This window comes from Budorcas taxicolor, chromosome 2 (assembly GCF_023091745.1).
Source record: "Budorcas taxicolor isolate Tak-1 chromosome 2, Takin1.1, whole genome shotgun sequence".
Classification (NCBI taxonomy): Eukaryota; Metazoa; Chordata; class Mammalia; order Artiodactyla; family Bovidae; genus Budorcas; species Budorcas taxicolor.
Window position 1 is genome coordinate 66,863,453 of NC_068911.1, and position 21,777 is coordinate 66,885,229.

Genomic DNA, 21,777 nt, shown 5'->3' on the forward strand with positions numbered 1-21,777 from the left:
AACTCACTCGATGGACGTGAGTCTGGGTGAACTCCGGGAGTTGGTGATGAACAGGGAGGCCTGGTGTGCTGCAATTCATGGGGTTGCAAAGAGTCGGACAGGATTGAACGACTGAACTGAACTGAACATGCCCCTTCTAGAGTTAGGTATAGAGCCAGCTTCTCCAAAGCTCTGGGCTACACTGGGGAGGGATGGCCCGCCAAGTGATAGTCAGTATAGTCCCCAAGGGAAGGGCAGAGGACACCACTGGTGAGGCAACCACAGTATCCACCAAAAACGGAACCATATCTCATGTATGTTTTCTGTGGATTTGCTGGTAAGAGCTATCAACTATTTCTATTTGTATAAAAAAATTTTATGGAACAGTTATTTTTAAAATACTCATTTTCCATGTAGATAATAGTGGAACTTTATGTTTTATTTTATCATGTAGTAAAATTGATATTCTGAGAAGTGCATGTTCTGAAAATTGACAAAGGATATACATATGTATGCCATACACCTTTGTCATATGATGTTGAAAGTACCTTTATTTACTCATGCTTTAATCTCCTTTTTTACATGGCTGACTGGTTCTGTTAACTTGTTTTCTAGTTTGTGTTAACTGATACTTGACCTTGTCTTATTCTGTTGCAGTTGTAAACGACTAGGTTGTTACTATTCTGTTAATTGGTTCACATCATTACATGCACTTTGGGGCTGTAAAACCCACATGGTGATTAAATGCAAGAGGGAGGGGACATCTGTATACTTACGGCTGATTCATTGATATTTGGCAGAAAACAACAAAAATCTGTAAAGCAGTTATCCTTCAATTAAAATAATGCATAAAAATAAGAGGTATTAATAAAATCATTTTTATTTAAATTAAAAAAATGCAAACCTAGATATCCTGTATTCCAGTTTCACTCCTGTTAACCTGAATGATCCTGTGTGCAGTAGATTTCTTAACTTCTCAAAGGCTCAGTTTCCTCCTCTGTAAAGTGGGTTTAATAAATAACATCCACCTTATAGAGTTGTTTTGAACTTTGAAATGATAGTACACGTCACCGAGTCCAGTTCCTGGCACACGGTGTCAGTTGTCTGTTAGCTCATTCCTGGCCTTGTATCAGCGTGCTCTTAAACATCCCCCACTCTGCTTTTGTGTATGTGTGCCTGTGCCAGTGGAGCAGTATAATAAAATTAATGATGTGAGTTTTCGTTTTTAGAGACATAATAAAAACATCTATTCTGTTTTAAAATGTTTTCCCTTCTGTTTTAAAATTTTCCTAGTTAAGAAAGTCCTATTTTTTAAAAAGATTATTTCTTGCTTGCATTTTTTTATTCGAGAGTCTAATAATCATTGTTCTGCTGCTGCTAAGTCACTTCAGTCGTTTCCGACTTTGTGCGACCCCATAGACGGCAGCCCACCAGGCTCCCCCGTCCCTGGGATTCTCCAGGCAAGAACACTGGAGTGGGTTGCCATTTCCTTCTCCATTGCATGAAAGTGAAAAGTGAAAGTGAAGTCGCTCAGTCATGTCTGACCCTCAGCGACCTCATGGACTGCAGCCTTCCAGGCTCCTCCGTCCATGGGATTTTCCAGGCAAGAGTACTAGAGTGGGGTGCCATTGCCTTTTCCGAACCATTGTTCTAGAAAGGAAAAAATTAATTTATGTAATGTGTTTGGAAAAGCCATTTGGCTAATAAACAGGTTCTTAGTACTATCTTATACTAAAGTCATCTTTTGTTTTTCAGCAAAATTCCTGCTTTTCTAAATGTGGTGGATATTGCTGGCCTTGTGAAAGGAGCTCACAATGGGCAAGGCCTGGGGAATGCCTTTTTATCTCATATTAGTGCCTGTGATGGAATCTTTCATTTAACACGTAAGTACAGTTATTTATTTAGTTGATTGATTCTATTATGATTCATATTTTCTTTCCATTATTGTGCAAATAAAATAATAAATAATAAGATTTGCTTAGTTTCACAGGGTGAATCGTGGTTTGTCTGTTACTTATGACTTAATGTGATTAGGTATCATCTCCACATGAAAAGGCTTATTCTACAGTATATGCTGTGTTGTTGTCAGTTTCTAATTGAATTTTATCCCATTTTGGATTAGACCCATTGAGAAGTGTTTCTATGCAGAAGTAATTTTGTTGATTATAAAAGGCGTTTTGAAATTTTCTTAACTTGTGGCATTTTCCTTCATTTTTGCTTTCCATGTGTTGAGAAGACAGAATTGATAAAGAAGGGGATTCCACTATTCCAGAGGAGAGAAAAGCATCTGGGTTATATATTAGAGATGAAAAGATTAAGGAGAAACTATAGATTAGCTAGTTGTTAATGAAGAGAGGGATATAAAGCAAAGAGAGAGAATAGGTGGAATTATGTGTTGGTTTGAGTTCTACAAAAGTGACCCACGAACATAGTAATCCTCTGAAAAAATAGAAAGTTTTAGGTTAAGGTCCAGGTCAACCACTGTACTTTATAGTAATAATATTGTAATGAACAAATTAATGCAAATGAAGGAAATATAAATGAGAGGTGGGGTCTGTGCTTCTCTATGTTACTGGTCCTAGACAGGTAACTATAAGCAACTGAGAATGAGCATTTAGGAAGTTTTGCTTAGTAATTCATTTTTATTTTATTTCACAAAAGCTCATAACAGATAGTTTGAGAAGCACTGTTCTAGGTAGCTTTACTTGGATGAAGATATACGAGATTGTGATGTAGGCAAAGAATAAGACTGTATGTTTGTGAGTATGGAGGGGCTTTAACTCTTTAGACCACTCTGTCTTATTTGACACATTATTTGTGGAGCACCTCTGTCTATTGTGCTAAGGGATATAGTGGTGAGTGGAAACAGAAATGACCCTCCCTCATGGTGCTTACAATCCAGTGGAGGAAACAGACATTGAGTAAATGGTCTTGTAAATGCCAGATGTCATTCTGTAATTGCATACAGAGAAGAGAGACAGATTATTTTTGAACCATGAACATTTTTTTCAATGGTTTGCATGAGTTAAAAAAAAAATGAAAAACTGGGCTTCCCTGGCAGCTCAAGTGGTAAAGAATCCTCCTGCCAATGCAAGAGATAATGAATTCGATCTCTGATCCAGGAAGATCCCACATGCCCCGAAGCAGCTAAGCCCTGTGCCACAGCTATTGAGCTTGTGCTCTGGAGCCTGGGAACTGCCCAGGTGCCGCAACTGCTGAAGCCCACATACCCTAGAGCCAGCACTCTGCAACAAGAGAAGCCACTGCCACGAGAAGCCTGTGTACCGCGACTCGAGTGTAGCCCCTGCTCGCTGCAACTAGAGAAACCCTGTGCAGCAGCGAAGATGCATTGCAGCCAAAAATAAATAAAGAAATAAAATTGTGAAAAACTGAAAAACTTTTAAAAAGTGGGAATTTCTCCCTATTTTTGCCATAAATGGCATCTATAATTTTGAATGAACAACTCTGATGAGCTATGGGTATACTATATGATGAGTTGTATGTATTAACTATAGAACAGAATTTCTTTATGAATTCATAGTTTTCCTTTTTTGTGTGCTTTTAGTTTTCCTTACTTGATCATGTTGTTAAGAAAGAAAAGTGATACAATACAGAATAGGGAAATAGTAACCACATTATGGGAAGCAAATTCTTTTAAAATTTATATATGTGGTAACTTCTCATAGGTGTTTTATTTAGAAAAATAATTTTTTTTCTCTAGAGTTCAGTAAGCCAATATAATTTGCTTTTACCAATTTTAAAAAGCAATATAACTTCCTATTGTTAGATATTTAAAGCTTTGAACATGACAAGACTATTGATTTCATGGAATCCTTAGCTTTTTAAAGCTGGCATTTGAAGTTTTGAAGTGATTTTTCAACAGAAAGCTAAAGTGCTTGTGTGTTATCTGAAGGACAACACCTTTGGCTGTATCATTACACCTACTGTCAAGCTGTTTATAGTCGAAACTTGTTAGTTTCTCAGCAGCCACTTAGAGATATGCCCTTGTAGCCTGGAAATAAGAGTTCTGCTTTTTGAGGTATGAGGCAGTTTTGTTCCCAATTTAGAAACATAGGAGGTTCAGATTCATAGAACTGTTAATTGTGAAGTATGTACTCATTTATACTTATAGAAAACAAAATTTCAAATACAGTTGATTATTTTCACCTAAATTGTTGTGTGTTTGCATGTGTATGTTGGTGGTAATGGTGGGAAGATGGGATGTATGGTACCCTGTTCTTTCCAGAGTTCTGTTCCCCAGTTGCTGGTTAAAGGGACAAAATGTAGGAACCTGGGGTGACCGTAGAGTTAGCATGTTTTTAAATACCTCTTTAGGGTATGAACAGACTCTGGCAGTTATGGCCTGGCAAGCAATTCAGTACTAACAATATTAGCATGTGTCTGAATTGTTGGCATTTTATTTTGATTTCCGAAAGAAGGGAAATGATTACTAAGCACCTAGTATTAGGTGAAAGTGAAGTCACTCAGTCGTGTCTGACTCTTTCTGACCCCATGGACTGAAGCCTACAAGGATCCTCTGTCCATGGGATTTTCCAGGCAAGAGTACTATTGGGTTGCCGTTTCCTTCTCTAATTATTAGGTACTATGGTAGATGTTTTTCTAACATATTCTATTTAATCTTAACAATTCTGCAGGATTGGTGTTATCCCAGCTGTATAGGTGAGGGTATTGAGAGAAAAAGGTTAAGTAGTCTTGCTCAAGTACATAGTAAATGTAAATGTGTCCTCGAGCCCATCTTTCTTCTTTCTTTTTCTGGCCACACCATGCAGCTTGTGGGATCTTAGTTTTCCAACCAGAGATCGAACCTGGGCCCCAGGCAGTGAATGTGCCAGAGTCCTAACCACTGGACTGTGAGGGAGTTTCCCCATCTCTCTTCAGGTTCTTTTTTTCCACCATACCACACTGCTTTTATTCATTTTTAGATCTGAATGTTTAGGATCTATATAGTAACCATGTTAAAGATCCATGTATTTGTGTGTGTGGTGGGTGTGGGGAAAGAAAAAGAGAAGTTAAGTGCCCGGTGTATACTGTTTTTCAGAGACTTCCTGCTCTTCACAGTAGTGACCTGTAGACATATCTGGAGACTTTTCTGAAGAGACAGATGCTGTATATTGATTTTATTTTATTTTTTTAATGTCCCCATCACCCGCCGCCATCCTGTATAGTGATTTTAAAAGAATTAGGTTATAGTTTTATTCTTTGTTGCCATCAAATATTTATTAAGTCCTTACTATGTGCCAGGCTATGTGGTAAGTGCTTTATGTGAGGAATTTCATTCAATTCCCAAAGTAAGTCAGATGTATGTACAGAGAGGTTAGAACCTGTGTCCAAGGTTAATAGCTGGTAGGTGGTATAGTTGGGAGTAGTACTCAGTAAGGCCAGTCTGACTCCAAAACCTGCACTGTTAGCCTTTGTACCAGTGCTGACCAATAGAAATATAATGTGAGCTACCTGTGTAGTTAAAAGTTTTCTGATAGTCATGTTAAAAAAGTAACAGATGAAATTAACTTTAATAACATTTAATCTATCAAAAATATTATTTCAGTTAGTCAATATTAAAATTTATTGATATATGTTTTGGTGCCGTGTTTTTGAAATCTGGGGTGTAATTTTTACTTAGAGCACACCTCCATTTGGACTAGCCACATTTCAAGTACTTTATAGCCATATGTCGGAGAAGGCAATGGCAATATACTCCAGTACTCTTGCCTGGAGAATCCCATGGACGGAGGAGCCTGGAAGGCTACAGTCCATGGAGTTGCTAAGAGTCGGACACCACTGAGCGACTTCACTTTCACTTTTCACTTTCATGCACTGAAGAAGGAAATGACAACCCACTCCAGTATTCTTGCCTGGAGGATCCCAGGGACAGAGGAGCCTGTTGGGCTGCCATCTGTGGGGTCTCACAGAGTCGGACACAACTGACGCGACTTCGCAGCAGCAGCAGCAGCATAGCCATATGTGGCTAATGGCTACAATATTAGTTAGCTTATGTTCATAGAAAGAAATTTGAAGAGAGACATCAAATTGTTAATAGATTCTTTGGAGAATAGAATTGGGATGGAGAGAGAGGTGGGTGACTTTCCTTTCTTACGTTAGACCCTTGGCTAGCTTTTTAGAAAGTGAACATGTATTATTCTGATTTTTAAAACATGAGAAATTTTCTTATTTAAATACCAATGTAGTGAGTGAGTGAGTGAGTGAGTGAAGTCACTCAGTTGTATTTGACTCTTTGTGACCCCGTGGACTGTAGCCTACCAGGCTCCTCCATCCATGGGATTTTCCAGACAAGAATACTGGAGTGGATTGCCATTTCCTTCTCCAGGAGATCTTCCTGACCCAGGGATTGAACCAGGGTCTCCCCCATTGTAGGCAGACGCTTTACTGTCTGAGCCACCAGGGAAGTCCGATGTAAGGTATGTACAAATGATTCAAGTAAAATTCTAAAGAATTCTGTATTAAATCAGTGAGAAGATGACTTTGCTTAGAATGTTGTGATTCAAGAGTTGTCAGTGATCTGCTATCTCTGTAAAAATATTTGGTTTTTAAACTGGGCTAATAAGGATAGTTCTGCCGGGATGATTTAGTTAAGGATTTTATTCTCAGATAATGAAGTTAGTGGATTCTGTTGTTAAAGAAGTTACTTCCTTGAGCGCTTCACAACATTATGTTTGTATGTTCTGTTCTGCTATTAAATGATACTTGAATTTCTAAGGTAACTTAGTGGTGTGTAGTTGAGTGTGTGTGTATGTAAGGCAGATTGCCTTTATACCTCCTTGTTCTAATAACTAATTCCTTTTTGTAGAGTTATCTCTTCCTCATTTTATGTATTCTTGGTAAGGGAATATTATCCAGTTTCCTCCTTCCACCACGGGAACCTTATCTGTGCCCTTACAGACACAGCCAAGAACTGGCCACCTAACCTGAGCTGGGCTTTGAGAGATGAAAAGATTGAGTTAAGATCATTAAGAACTCAGTATTTCATTTCATCTGGCTTCCGCCCCCCGCCCCCCCCAAGAGGAAGAATGATAATAGGAAAGGAAGTATAGTCTTCTAAATAGATTCTTAACATTTTTATTGTATTTACACCAGTTGTTTTAATATCCCCAGTGCAGAGTCATCTGAAGAAAATTCCTTTGTTGATTTGTCGAAGTGAAGGGAAAGGCTTGCTTGTCATGCCATCCCATTGTTATTTTGTGATATAATCAGTAGCCATCTGCTGCTGCTGCTGTCGCTTCAGTTGTGTCCGACTCTGTGGACGGCAGCCCACCAGGCTCCCCCGTCCCTGGGATTCTCCATGTAAGAACACTGGAGTGGGTTGCTATTTCCTTCTCTAGTGCATGAAAGTGAAAAGTGAAAGTGAAGTGGCTCAGTCATGTCAGACTCCTAGTGACCCCATGGACTGCAGCCTACCAGGCTCCTCCATCCATGGGATTTTCCAGGCAAGAGTACTGGAGTGGGGTGCCATTCATTGCCTTCTCCGATTAGCCATCTGTGTGATATCAAAAAGTATTCCCTTATAATAGGTTGAATTATGTATAATTTAGATAGTGTTATCCAGTAGTCCACATAGAATTATAAGTTGATTATTTGTTTATCCCCCCTCCCTATCATATCTAATGAGTGGGCAGTTTTGGTTTTATCAGATTTCACTCTACCTTTTCATTATAAGGCTAAACAGATGTTGATACTTTAAAAAATATTCATAATGTTTAACAATTCTGAATGATACATGGTTATTATAAACAAAATAGGAAATAATGAAGGTGTTCACAATAAAATTTCATGTTTGTCCCTTGTTTCCAGCCTTCAGAAGTAACTGCCTTTTCTTTAAAATCTGAAAGGATATGTGCTTATTTTTCTCTCCTGATTACATGGAGGAGTTTAGTTTCTATTTGAATTTCTTTTCTTTTTTTTTTTGAATTTATTTTCCAATGTTTATTTTCCTTAAAAAAAATCTAATAAGTAGAGCATTTCAATTTTCTTAATAGCTGTTAATTTTAGCTTGATTTTGATGTCATTTCTTTTTATTTTGAAAGATCTATGAAGTTTTATAGTTCTTTAAAAAATGTCTCTTGCCCCCTTGCTCCCATTCCCCAATATGATTTTAAGCCCTTGACTGATTTTACTTCTCTTTTGGGCTTACCTCTCTTAAACTGGGCAGACAAGTTCATATGAAATAGAATTAAGATTAATCTATGTAGATGATTTCTGTGCAGATGGTTAGAATTTTTGGCCAGGAAAAATAAAAGCCCCGATCCTTTCTCTTTTGTTATTAATGACAGATGCGTCTTCATTCTGTTTTGTATTACTATTCCTCTGTGTCTTGTTTGAATTTCATATGTCTAAATTGCTCAGTTAGGGTTTTAACAGTAAGATTCCAGAGTTCCTTTAGTTTTGTTGCCTGTGTTTGCTAAAAAAGTAGCATTGATAGAAGAAAAGGTTTTAAGTTGCCTTTCTAGTTTATATAGAATGTTAGCCCTCAAGGCATTACAACTTTATTGAACTGCTAAATGAGAAGGTAAAAATGCTTTCGTTTAATTGCCACCCCCCCTTTAGGTTAAGTTAGGTGTTTATATGTTTTGTAAATCACCTTTAATTACCACGAACATAAATTGCTGTTTTTCAAGAGACCACCTCCCCCCTTCCTCATAAGCACGTCATGTAAGAGTTTAAAATGAGTCACACATTTTTGCCTAGACACAAATTGCCAATATAAAGTGGTCTTTGATTGTATCCTAAAATAATGGAGTTTTTTTTTCCTTTGGGTCCTGTAATTTTCTTTTTCAGCAGTATTTATTAAATTAATCTAGTATTGGATTGCAGTAAACAATCTGACTAAAAAACATATGTTTTCTTTGTTTCCTTGGTACAGATTCAATGGGTTAAGTAATCATACAGTGGTTCTCATCCACATACACAATGCGTTCTAATAATGAACTTCTGTTTACTGTGGAAAATATTGCAGCAGTAGGAAACAGTTCCTTCTCGTTTACACTGTAATATTGTATGAAGTTATTTAATCTACTAGCTGTTTCCAGTTTAATTGCTTAAACGTATCCTCATATTCTTGGTGGTCTTATATCTACTTAAGTGCTTGAGCCATTCTCATTTTTTTTCTTGATTGTCTTTTCTGACACATTTTAGAGATCTCATTTTAGAAATCTCCTTTCCTGTCCTCTCTGCTCAAAATAGCAACTATATGGATTCTTTAAAAAGCTCTTCTCTCACTAAGCGTTGAAATTACTCAGGGATGGAAGGGCAACTTCTAAGGTCCTAGAGAGTCTCTTGATCTTTTAAACATTAATGTTTGAACTACATTTTTCTTAGATGTCAGAACACTGTCATTATGTTAAGTTAAAAATGTAAGTTTGGGACTGATTTGGCTTTGTAAACCAGTGTGTTCATTGTTATACTTCACTTACATGAATGAAATCGTAACACTTGTGTTTTACTACAATGTAAGTCTTCAGTTTTACTATAACTTGTCCCTTTGCAAATTTTACATTGACACCTGTAAACCACCCATTGTAGGCCCAGTATCATTTTCCTGCATCAATGACTCAAAATATTGAGCTTGTGGGTTGCCAGCCTAGGCAGTTGAGGGAAAGACGGGGCTTCCTTTAAGGGCTGCCGGCTGTGTAGCAGCACTAGTCCTTTAGAACCGAAAGATTCCTCTCCTCTCCACTGGTGAGGTCAGGGTGTCCCTCCGGAACCCCCAGACTGCTCAAGAGCCTGGGATGATGTCATCCAGGTCTGTGCTGTCTGCTTCTGCTCCATCTTCCCCTTTGTCTTGCTGTCCTTGCTCCCAGTGTAGGAGGGAGGAAGGCACGTTGCCTGGCTGGCTTGGATTTGACTGACTGAGTTCTTCCTGTTGGGAACTAAAGAAGACCCCACTGTTTCACCAGACCTCTAGATACTTTACCCGTCATATAGGTAAAAGAGTTGGGTCAGGGGAAGAAGGCGAAGGTGGTTTTGTTCCTCTTTGCTCTTCCCTGAGTTGAAAGGGACGACTGTATCCACCTTCTCCATAAGTCAGTTGTGAAGATCTTCTCTTGTATGCCAATTGTCAGGTTGGTAGAACTGAAATGGTGTTTATTTATACATTAATTTATAGCTTTCTGGGAATAGTGTTCTCCCTCATTCCCCAGTTAAATTTATTCAAATTTTGTTAAATCCTTAGAGTGAAAATGAAAATGCAGGGGATTACATGTACCCCACTCATTTCCTAACTTATTTTTTTCCATCTTTGTATATTCAGGCTGAATTCTGATTTGTGTATTGTGTATAAAAAGGTTGAGAAAGAACTCTAATTAAAATTATTTTGAATATGATTTTTAAAACCAATTGAAAGTGTTATATTTGGGGTTTTAGTCAGATCAAGGATTGATATTTTACTTTAAAGAACTGAGGAAAATAAAGTCCCATAAAGGAAATTTACTGTAGGTTATGATTTTAAATACAGAATCACAGTCTTATTATATATCACCATTTTAAATATGATCTGCTATTTATAAACTCATGGTTGTAGTAATAGGAAGGAATCAGATGAATGAGTAATAGGGAAAGGAATTTACTGAGTTAGGAGCAGGCACTTTCGGTGCTCTCATATGATATTCCTGTGAATGAGATCTTATTAGCCCATTTTAGAAATGAGGAAACTGGATCTCAGGGAGTTTAAATAACTTCCAAAAACCACACAGCTACTGAGTTGGCAGAGTCAAAGATTTTTTAGCAAAACTCATCCTTTAATTGCTACCCTGTGTTTACTGTGTTTACTTCTTGAAGCTATTTTATTGCTTAAAATTGTAAAATATTTTTCTTATTTTAGGGTAGCTTTAATAGTAATTTTTAATGAGAGGATAATATTTCATTGCCAGTGATCTACAATTTATCATTTCCTAGATACTAGAGTATGTTTTTAGTTATTCTGCTGTGATAGATGACTCTTTTGTGAGTGACTTTATTCACCTATCTTTTTGCCTTTATTGTATTGTTTGCTCTCTTTGTTGTTTAGTTGCCCAGTCGTGTCTGACCCTTTTATGGACCCAATGGGCTGTAGCCCTCCAGGATCCATGGGATTTCCCAGACAAGAATACTGGAATAGGTTGTCATTTTCTCCAGGGGATTTTCTTGATCCAGGGATCAAGCCTGCATCTCCTGCATTGCAAGTGAATTCTTTACCACTAAGCCACTAGGGAAGCCATTATTTGCTTAAGAAATATTTATTGGAGAGCAATTAACGAATCAAAGGGTACATTCTTTTACATTTCATTACTTGCTACCCATTGCCATGTTGATTTTCAATAGGGTTTCTTGAATTTGCTTTTTTGTAGAATTATCATACTGCATTTAACCAGCTGTAAATACCACTTGTACAGTGTATATTGGGAACAAGTTAAAGAATAAATAAATCAGGGAAATAAGGTTACATGTTAACTATTTACCCTATTGAGAGTAAAGGGGAAAAGCTAAGTGACTTTGATAAGGAAACAGCTGGCAGAGCCCCAAGAGTGGAACTGTTCCTGAAGAGCAGTTGTTAGAAGAGAGAGAATGGAGGGGTCTGAATGCACTGGAATTTACTAGGGGGATGGTGTTTACCTGGTTTGCTGTTCTTGGCAGGGCTTTGTGGTTAATCTCTGAGTTAAATTTGATGTAAATTAAGACCAGACTATAATTTGAATTTGAATTTTAATCCTTCTTTGTAATAACCTCTTTCAGTTCTTGTTGTCAGCCTTTCTTTGCTGACATTGTAATTCTTGGATGAGAATTCTAAACTTTGCTTCATTTCATTTGAGAGGCATTAGGAAACTTAATTACTTTACTTGCAAATAGAAGATTTATACTGAGTATTTGCATATAAGGATTATGTTATAAACATCTCTGTTTTTTCACTAAATGACTTATTAGGTAATACTGTGTTAGGAAATCTAATAAAGGAAAGTTAATATTATTTTACGTGGTATACTTAACCCTGATGTTTATATATTGTATTTTCCTTTCATTTTTGTTAACTGCCCCATACCAGCTAAGGCAGAGTGGTAGCTAGTCTTTACTGGACTGATAATGATATCTCTTGATAGTTGTTGAAAAAAACTGTTCTTCCCAACATTTCTCATCGTCTCCTTTCTTTTCCTTTACATGACATGAAGAATGACAGATACTGGTACCAGAAGCGTTATTTATTGAGGATGAATATGTGGAGGAGGGCCTGGTAACCCACTCCAGTATTCTTGCCTGGAGAATTCCATGGACAGAGGAGCCTGGCGGGCTACAGTCCATGGGATCGCAAAGAGTTGTGAAAAACTGAAGCAACTTAGCACACAATATGTTATAAGAAGTAGCTTAAAGCTTTATTATTACATCTGTTGCCTCATTTAAATTTTCACAAGGTTTACTTGAAGTATGCACTACTATTCCCGTTTTACATACTAAAGCAACAATTAAAGGGGGTAAGTAGCTCACTCAGGTTAGTAAATGGCAGAACTGGAAGGAGAATTGGGGCTCTTTGATCTAAAACCCGTCCTGTTTACAATTATCTCTCATATGTTGTGTACATTTTTAGTTAATTGACTTTAACATTCTTGGTCCCACATTTCAATTCTTTAGTTTCCTTTACCTTAGAACCTAGTTACTTCAAGAAAATCTTCACATTCTGTTTTTGAGCCTAAAGTACTCATAGTAATTGCTTTGATGTTCATAAGCACTTCTGGGGATAGAGTTCAGAGAGAAAGAAAGATCACGTTTTTAGTCAGAAAAGTTGTAGTTTTTCTTGGTTCATAGATGCTTTATGTGGGTTTCTTTCAAGGTAATTTGTGTATGGTAAGCGAAATACAGCTTACTTTAGAAAGTAGATGCTTACTGTTAATTAGCATCAATGTATCAGTATTTTATCTGGAATTAAAAAATATATTTAAAGGTTATAGGATCTTATTTTCACTAAATTAGGGTCCCATTGAAACACTTTCCTGAGGTCTCCACTGTCTCCCTTGGTCATTTGGGTGATACACAAAAAAATGGGATATGTTGGCATTTTCCTAGGATAAAGTTGGCACAATGATGAGTTGATTCATTAGCATACTCTAAAGGTGATTAATGGAAAAATTTTCAATCTCTTTGATGCCACACTAGTAGTCTTTGATGGTTTTATGCTATCTGGGTTGATGTGTAGGATGTTCCTGGCTTATCTCTTTTATTTTCTGCCCCAGGTCTGAAAATAGCAAAGTGTCTAAAAGAGCACTTGTTCTTTTTTTCTAACTGCTATAGCTTCTCACTCAGCTATCGTTCTTTATATCCCCTAGAGAAATTTATTAAAAGAAAAAGAAGAATGCAATTTTTCCAGCCACTTCTCTATATGGAAAGATGGACAAATATCTTAAAGTTAAGTTTGAATTAATAACCGCTAAGGCAGCATTTCTCAAGTTTTTTGGCCTTAAGACTCTTTTATAGTCTTAAAATTATTAAATATACCAAAAGCTGGTATTTATGTAGGTTAATATCAATCCATATTTACCATATTAGAAATTAAAACTAAAACTAAAAAATGTCTTTCTTTGTTAATGCTCTTTAAAATAACAGTGATAAACCCACTATATGTTAACATTTTTTGAAAAATAATTTTATTTTCTAAAACAAATATTTAATAAGAGTGGGAGTGTTTCATATTTTGCAAATTGCTAATGTCTGACATTATAGGAGATTGCTGGATTATATTTGCTTGTACATTTAGTTTTTTGCAATGTTTATTTGAGTGAGGTATATGAAGAAAATCTGGCTCTGTACAGATATGTGATTGGAAAAAGGAAGAGTGTTTTAGTAATCATTTTAGATAATTGTGAATATTATTCGTTGATACTACATCAAAAATAGTTGATAAATAGTTTCTTAAAAGTTAATTGAAATATAAAGTCTGCAATATAGCAATGGACTCTTTTTCTCTTACATTAAAGTCCATTGGTCTATTTTGTCTTTTGAATGACTCCTACCCATGCATACGTTTAGTCATTTGGAAAATACCAATTCTCAGTGAGTATTCTGCAGATCTTTTAAATTATAACATTTCATTATACTGTAGCACAAAATCACATCTGTTAATATCACCACACCACAGATCTCATCAGAAATGTCTTTACATATGGGGAAGCTGTCAAGGTCATGGTAGCAGTTACAAGTTTTCCAAAATTTTAATTTTCAATTGAGAGCCTAAATTTTATTATTTACAATAAAATGGCTGCCAGATATAACCATGGTTTGAATGTCAATTGTTCTTTCAAGTAGAAATGGCGTTCCACAGAAAAAGTGACCAGTTCGGCTTGCAATTCAAATGCTTTTCCTTGATAACCTTGTATTTTGGTATGTAGCAGAAGTGTTTCATGTGTACTTCTTTGTCTTTACCCAGCATATTAAAAAGTTGTATACCCCAGACTGAGATTTTGTAAAGTTAATAATTTTTACTTTTATTAAGGACATTCTTAACTGAAACTTAGTTGTTGTGTCTGTCAAGAATACAGTGATTACTAGTACACTTTGAGATCACTACCTTGATTCATGCTAAGTTCCTGGTGGTTTTCTCACTATTGATTTTGCACTATGACTACAAATGTAGTGAGGAAGTCAGATACCATCTTATTATTACGGCATAATGGTCTGAACTTGCAGACCCCTCAGGGGTCTATGGACCACACTTTGAGAACCACTGTTCTAAATTCTTTGAAAATGCCCCAAAGTCTTTGTTATTCTTTATGAATCTCCCTATATTCTTCTCGTTAATACAACCCGGATTTCTTCAGGCTCCACTATTGCAGGTAAATGAAAATAATTTATCACTTGACTTTACCATTTTTGTTTTGCAAGCATTGCATAAAACTTTTTACTTCTAATGTGCAGAGCTTTCAGCTACATGGTCATTTGAAAAGGCTTTGAATAATAGACATTGCCTGTGTTAGGCGCTTTGTCTACAAATGAATATTTGGCTAGCGTGTGTAAATAAATTGGATGTTACATATATATCCCAGAATTAAACAGTTGTAGTATGAGTTTTAGAGATATTCAAGTATTTATTGGCTGTATTAATGTGACAGTAAGGGAAGTTGTAATCACACTTGCCTGTTTATTTTTTTCCTTATTTTTTAGTGACTTAAGTCTACCCTTCTCCATGCCTAGTCACTGCTCTTTAAACTGAAACAGTGAAAATCATTTACCACAAATAAGGATCTTTTGTGTATAGGAATATTTAGGAATGGGAAAAAATCTTTTAATCATAATACACTCCAAATCAAATTTTTTGTGTTTAGTTTATTGCAGTGGGAGGATTGGGATAGTGAATACCTATATCTTAAACTTGAAATTTTATTTCATTCTGCTTTACTTTATTCTCTTTTAAAGAGCAGTATCAAAAATAACATAGCTTCTAGTGCTCCCATAAAAGCTTTTAGATTTTTGGGTTGAGTGGTGGTGGTAGTGAGGAGTGCTAGTCATTTGGGACACTACCATCTGTTATACTTTTTTCCATCAATGAGAAAACACCTCTTACACTGGTAGCTAAATAGGCCTAAAGAGCTTGGTGTTTGTTTCTTGTTTTTATGGGGAGACTTTTCTCTAGCACTGAATAACAGTACTCAGATATCAGTTAATAAGAATAGATTAAAATTTTTTGAGAATATTTTAACCTAAATTATTAAACTATGAAGTACATTGGCAATATATCAACACATTGGCAATATATTAATATGTTGTTTCATATAAATACTTTTTGCGTGTATGCTCAGTAGTGTCTGACTCTTTGCAACCCCTTGGACTGCAGCCCACCAGGCTCCTCTGGCCATTGGAATTTTCCAGGCAAAAAATACTGGAGTGGGTTGCCATTTCCTTCTCCAGGGGATTTGCTGGACCAGGGGTAGAATGTGTGTCTCCTGCATTGGCAGGTGGATTCTTTTACCACTGCACCACCTGGGAAGCCTTTTAGCCCAGTATTAATCCTAGTTTGTCTGGTTCAGCTTATCCTTTTTTATGTTGGGAATACTGCATTTCCCTGTATAAGAAACCTTTTGACTATTCAAAGATTAAAGCAGATATTCTGGCAAAACATAAAAATGTTGATGATGAACAATTTAAGAGCTTCACTTAGTATTTTCTTTTTATAAACCACCTGTTGTCTTATGTGCCCGGTGTATACTTTTGAACAAAGTGCTCATCACTTGTCAGCCATCAGTGGCAACAGAAATTACTTGTGGTAGTTGCTTTGTAAGAAGTTCTTTTGTGTTTGTGACATCAGCTTTGTTTTATACAATTAAAGTATTACACGCTAGAATAATCTAAATTGCAACCACTAAATGGTGATTTAATTCTTGCCTTGAACTAAATTTGTTTACTGATTGTATGCAGCTATTGACTACTATTTTACATGACAGATTCATAAAAATTTGCCCCTTATTTTGGTAGCAGATAAGAAGGTGGTTATATTATTAAAGGTGTTTCTCAATTTAAAAATTTGTCTTCAATAAATATTACATAAAGAGATAAAATGTTGAAAACCTTGTGTGTGTGGCTAATCCTCATACGATTTGATTTTCAAATGAAGTATAATACTTATGATATATTCATGATCACTTTAACAGTATTCTAATTTTTAAACTCCCAGTTGAAACTGTATTGCAGTCATTTTTAGTCATTTTCTTCCGTTAAAAAAAGAACAAAGTATAGCTATTTGATTAAGACTTAAGATTGATACTAGAATAAATATTTAGATAGTTATGTAACTTCTCTTATACTTACAGTAACATTAATTCTACACAGCAATCTGGAAGCTTAGATAACTTTACCAGTGGATTCTAAGTAATCTGAATATTTCCCCTTTGTTGTCTTGTTAAATAGTCCTGGTTATAATTTTTTAAAATAAGTTAAGAGCTCTAATATATTGACATTACTTAAAATGACAAGTATTTTCTTCAGATAATTTTTTCACTGAGCAGATTTCAGAACTAATGGAATAAAATTACTCACTTAAAGCAAATTTATTTTATATTTTGTAAAAAGCTTTAGGAATGCCATTATTCAGTTATATTATAAAGGTAAAGTGTAGTATAAGTACATTTTCCAAGGTAGCCAGTGGTATATCTCTACAATAATTGAGTTCCTACCCTTGACAATAGTTTGTATATAGAAACTCTACATGGGTTCAATGATTCAGAAGCAGAAAACTACTCACAAATAAGACTTTTTTTGTTCTTTTCAGAAACAACCTGAAAGTAAAAGGGAACTTTATATTTGCAGGAATAAAATTTGGTTTCTTTTTCACTGCATGGTTACTCTGATGTAACTGCTATAATAGAGTGGACATTAGTATATAAGTAAATGATCAAATGAGTCATGCAATGGAACATCTGCCTCAGAAAGCCCTTTCAGACATCATATGCTATGCCGTTGAAGTGTCTAATCAGTGCATCTGTCCCTGAGACTTCAGTGGGTGCGAGGATAGTTTTCTATTTTGGATTAGTTACTATATGAAGACAGTATATTAACAGATTTTTTTTTTCATGAATGCAACTGGAAAGTTTATGCCTGTGATATCTGAATTAAAAAATTAGCAATGATTTTTCTTTTTAGCATAGTAATAATTTAGGGATGGTAATGGACATACAAACTTCTACTTACCTTAAAGTGGTTATTTATGATAGGATTTTACATTGCAGCCCTACAAATGTTTCCTGCAGGAAATTTTCTTGCAAATACTGATGTTACAACAGGAGAGAAATCCAGATGGAACCTGAAGCACAGCAGGATTCAGATAGGATATTTAACTAAAACAGAAGCCTGTGTTTTGGATCCCTTATGAGCTGGAGTGTTCCTGTAGGTTTAAAATTGCCACCAGAGAGAGCTGAGTGTGGGGGAGATGGAGAGGAAGGGTGGGCAAAGGAGGGAAAGTGGATGTGCACATTCACGTGTTTCACATGAAGTAAAAACTTCTAACCAGACACATTGTAGAATACCAGATGATGATAATGGCATGCAGAGAATTGTGGTATATGTATGTTTGTTTTATTCTTATAATCAACGAGCCACAGAAGACAAATTCTTATGATCATATTTAGTTTTACTAAAGGTTGCAATCTAAAGTAGTTAGTCTTAACAAGAGAAAAATGAATGTATTTAGAGCAGAGGGTTTGAATAAGAATTGGGCACATGTTATTTTAGACAGTGGGATTTTTAAATCTTGGAAGCAGAGAATAGTCGTCAGGAAATATTTTTATTCCAAAAGAGGGTATAAAAAAAGTTATCAGAACTTTTAGTTTCTTCCCTGGGATGTAGAGAGCTGGAGAGTTGTTACTACTCCCTTACAGTGAGAAAGAACCTGACTAACTTCTGTGGCTCAAAAGTAAAACGATTTCTAAAGATAGACACTGAAAAGTCTTCCGTTATCCCTATCTACCATGCCCCCCCAACTCTGGTATTTTTTATTACTATTTTCTTGCTTATTCTTCTATAGTTTTTTTTTTATACAAATACAAGCTAACACGATTAAGTATTTTTCCTTTCCGTTTCCTAAACAATAGCAACCATATAAACTGTGATACACTTTGTTTTTGACATTTAAAATGTCTTGAACAGCTTTCCATATCAGTGCACAGAGATTGTTTTCATTTTTCTTCACAGACACATTATTTCCTTGTGTGACTAACGTGATCATTTATTCAACAAGTTTGGTAGTGCTGGATGCTTGGTTTACTTCCAGCTTTTTACTCTGATTCTGTTATAATGCCACAATGAATAATCTAGTACATGTGTTATTTCATATGTGAGAGTTTATGAGAGACTCACAGAAATGGAGTTGTTGAGTTAGAGGAAAAATGCATTGGTAATTATGGCAGATAATGCAGATTTCCTTCCTAGGAGTGTGCCGTTTTTATACCACTTCCAGGAACTCAGTTGTGCCCGACTCTTGGCAACCTTAGGGACTGGGTAGCCCTTCGGGCTCCTCTGTCCATGGGATTCTCCAGGCAAGAAGACTGGAGTGTGTTACCATTCTCTTCTCCAGGGGATCTTCCTGACCCAGGGATCAGACCTGTGGGTTAGTTTTAATTTGCTTTTTCAATTATAAATGAAGTCGAGCAACTCTTCATATGTTTAATAGCTATTTGTGTTTTTCTTCAGATTGCCTGTTTATGTTGCTTGCCTGTTTTTCTATTGCATGTTTTCTTTTTCCCCCCGTAATAATTAAGAAATCTTTATATGTGGGGAATATTAGATCTATGTGTTGGGAATATTTTTTAATTGATCATTTGTTTTTATTTATGGTCTGTTTTGCTATATAAAGTTCTAAATTATTATCAAAGAGGCCTTCCCCAACTCAGGGTTATAAAATATTTCATCTATATTTTCTTTAAGTATGTTTATGGTTTCATTTTTTACTTGTAAATCTCTAATCCATTTAGAGTTCTATCTTTGTGTACACATCCATTCTGCTGTATATATCTATATGTATTTTGAGAATAGCTCTTTGATTGCCAAATAATATTTATTAAAGTCTATCCTTTGCTAACTTGAGATGCCACCTCTGTCATATGCTAGATTCCTAGAAATCCTTTTGTTTATTTATTTGGCTCTGCTGGGTCATTAGTTGTGGCATGTGGAATCTTCAGTTGCAGCATATGGGATCTAGTTCCCTGACCAGGGATGGAACCCAGGCCCCTTTGGATTGGGAGCAGGAGGCTTAGCCTCTGGTCCACCAGGTAAGTCCCTCCTATAAACTCTTGGGTCTGTTTCAAATCTTACTGTGTTTCACCAGCATGTTAGTTTATTCATTTGCTAATGTGACACTTTTAAAATCACAAAAAGTATTTTAATGACATCCAAGTTTATTTTATATTAAAAGACAGTATATACTGTAGTATCCAGTAGGGCTGTTCCCCTCATTTTCATACTGTTCCTGGCTAGTCTTGCTATTTATTTTTCCTGTATAAACTTAATAATAAACTTTCTTCATCACAGAAAAAGAAATCTTACTGGCATTATTATTATAACATTTATAAGTTAGTTTAAAATAATTTTTAATCTTTTCATTCAGAAACATGAGGTGTTCTTTTACTTGCTCAGGTCTACTTTTAAAGTGTTTGGAAAGTTCATCCTTGTGTTGGTTTTACACATTTCTTGTAAAATTAATTTCTAGGCTTTTAATCTTTTTTTGTTGCGTTTGGTATTGTAAATGTAATCTTCTTTTCATTATGTTTTCTATAGTTGTCTGTATGTTAAGAATGTTTAAAAAAAATCAGCCTGTTCATCTGATTCTTTGTTAGGTACTGTAGGAAAGTCATAAAAATGGATAAAATATAGATTAAGTGAAATTAAATATAGTACATTAATTCAGTGGAATACTATGCACTTTATATTAAAATGGACAGGTCCCTATGACACATGAAGTAAAAAAGTAGGTGTTTGGTTTTATTTAAGCCCTAGAGAAAAAGTCTCATATTCAAATGTTAACAATAGTTTTTTGGAGATTGTGAGAACCTTTTCTGGCAATTACTAGCTGTCCACAGAAGTGGACATGTTTTCCTTCCTCACACATGTCCATTCATCTTTACTAGATTTCCAAACCTGCAGTGAGAATGGACGTGTATCTACATTTTCAGCAGTGGATTGTGAAAAGAAGTGATGCTTGTCCTAGATTTTAAGGCATTGCCCATGCCTCTGCTAGCAGTTGCTTTTCTCCTTTTGTGTGCTCACTAAGTCGCTTCAGTCATGTCCGAGTCTTTGCGACCCAATGGACTGTAGCTTGCCAGGCTCCTCTGTCCATAGGATTCTCCATGCAGGAATACTGGAGTGGGTTGCCGTGCTCTCCACCAGGGGATCTTCCAACCCAGGGATCGAACCCCAGTCTCCTGCACTGCAGACAGATTCTTTACCCTCTGAGCCACCAGGAAAGCCCTTTCTCCTTTCAAGCGGATTTAACTAGAAGTGGTTAGATCATGCAGGCGGTGGTGGCGCCTTAGCGGATAGTTGACTGCAAGGACCGGAGCTGCCTCACTAAGTTGGACCATTTGTTTCAAGATTGAAATTAAAGCGAAGTAAAGTTTTTGCTTGTTAATTCACCTGATTTTTGGTTCTCTTTTGTCGTCTATTGGCTAATATACCTGAGTATTTACTTTGGCTAATATACCTGAGTATTCTAAATATGCGAACACATTACTTTTATAATAAAAAAAATCCATTTTCAAAGAATGTAAGATCATGTTATGCTTATTTTAATGAAACTTAATTTTCTCATTTAAAATATCCTGAATATCTTTCCATGCCATCAATGCCCACTTTTGTTTAAGTAAACTTTGTATTTGGAATAATTATAGATTCACAGGAAAGTTTCAGAGATGGCACCGGGAGTTCTCATATATATACCCAGTTTCAGTTTCCTCTTATGTTATCTTTGTTTCAGTATCCCCTTATTTTACAGTGGTACAATTGTCAAAACTAAGTACATAAAACATGGTACCTTTATTAAACCAACATTGGTACATTCAATTCAGTTCAGTCACTCAGTCGTGTCCGACTCTTTGTGACCCCGTGAATCGCAGCACGCCAGGCCTCCCTGTCCATCACCAAGTCCCGGAGTTCACTCAGGCTCACGTCCATCGAGTCCGTGATGCCATCCAGCCATCTCATCCTCTGCCGTCCCCTTCTCCTCCTGCCCTCAATCCCTCCCAGCATCAGAGTCTTTTCCAATGGGTTAACTCTTCGCATGAGGTGGCCAAAGTACTGGAGCTTCAGCTTTAGCATCATTCCTTC

At 36.1% G+C, this 21,777-nt stretch overlaps 1 protein-coding gene across 1 annotated transcript in view; it reads left to right on the forward strand.

Annotated features, from left to right (window-relative positions):
• Nucleotides 1-21,777, forward strand: part of OLA1 (Obg like ATPase 1) — a 163,720-nt gene that overhangs the window by 24,415 nt on the left and 117,528 nt on the right. The window contains exon 4 of the mRNA XM_052661184.1: nucleotides 1,735-1,862. Within this exon, the coding sequence (XP_052517144.1) occupies nucleotides 1,735-1,862 (128 nt within the window). The remainder of the gene's footprint in view (nucleotides 1-1,734; nucleotides 1,863-21,777) is intronic.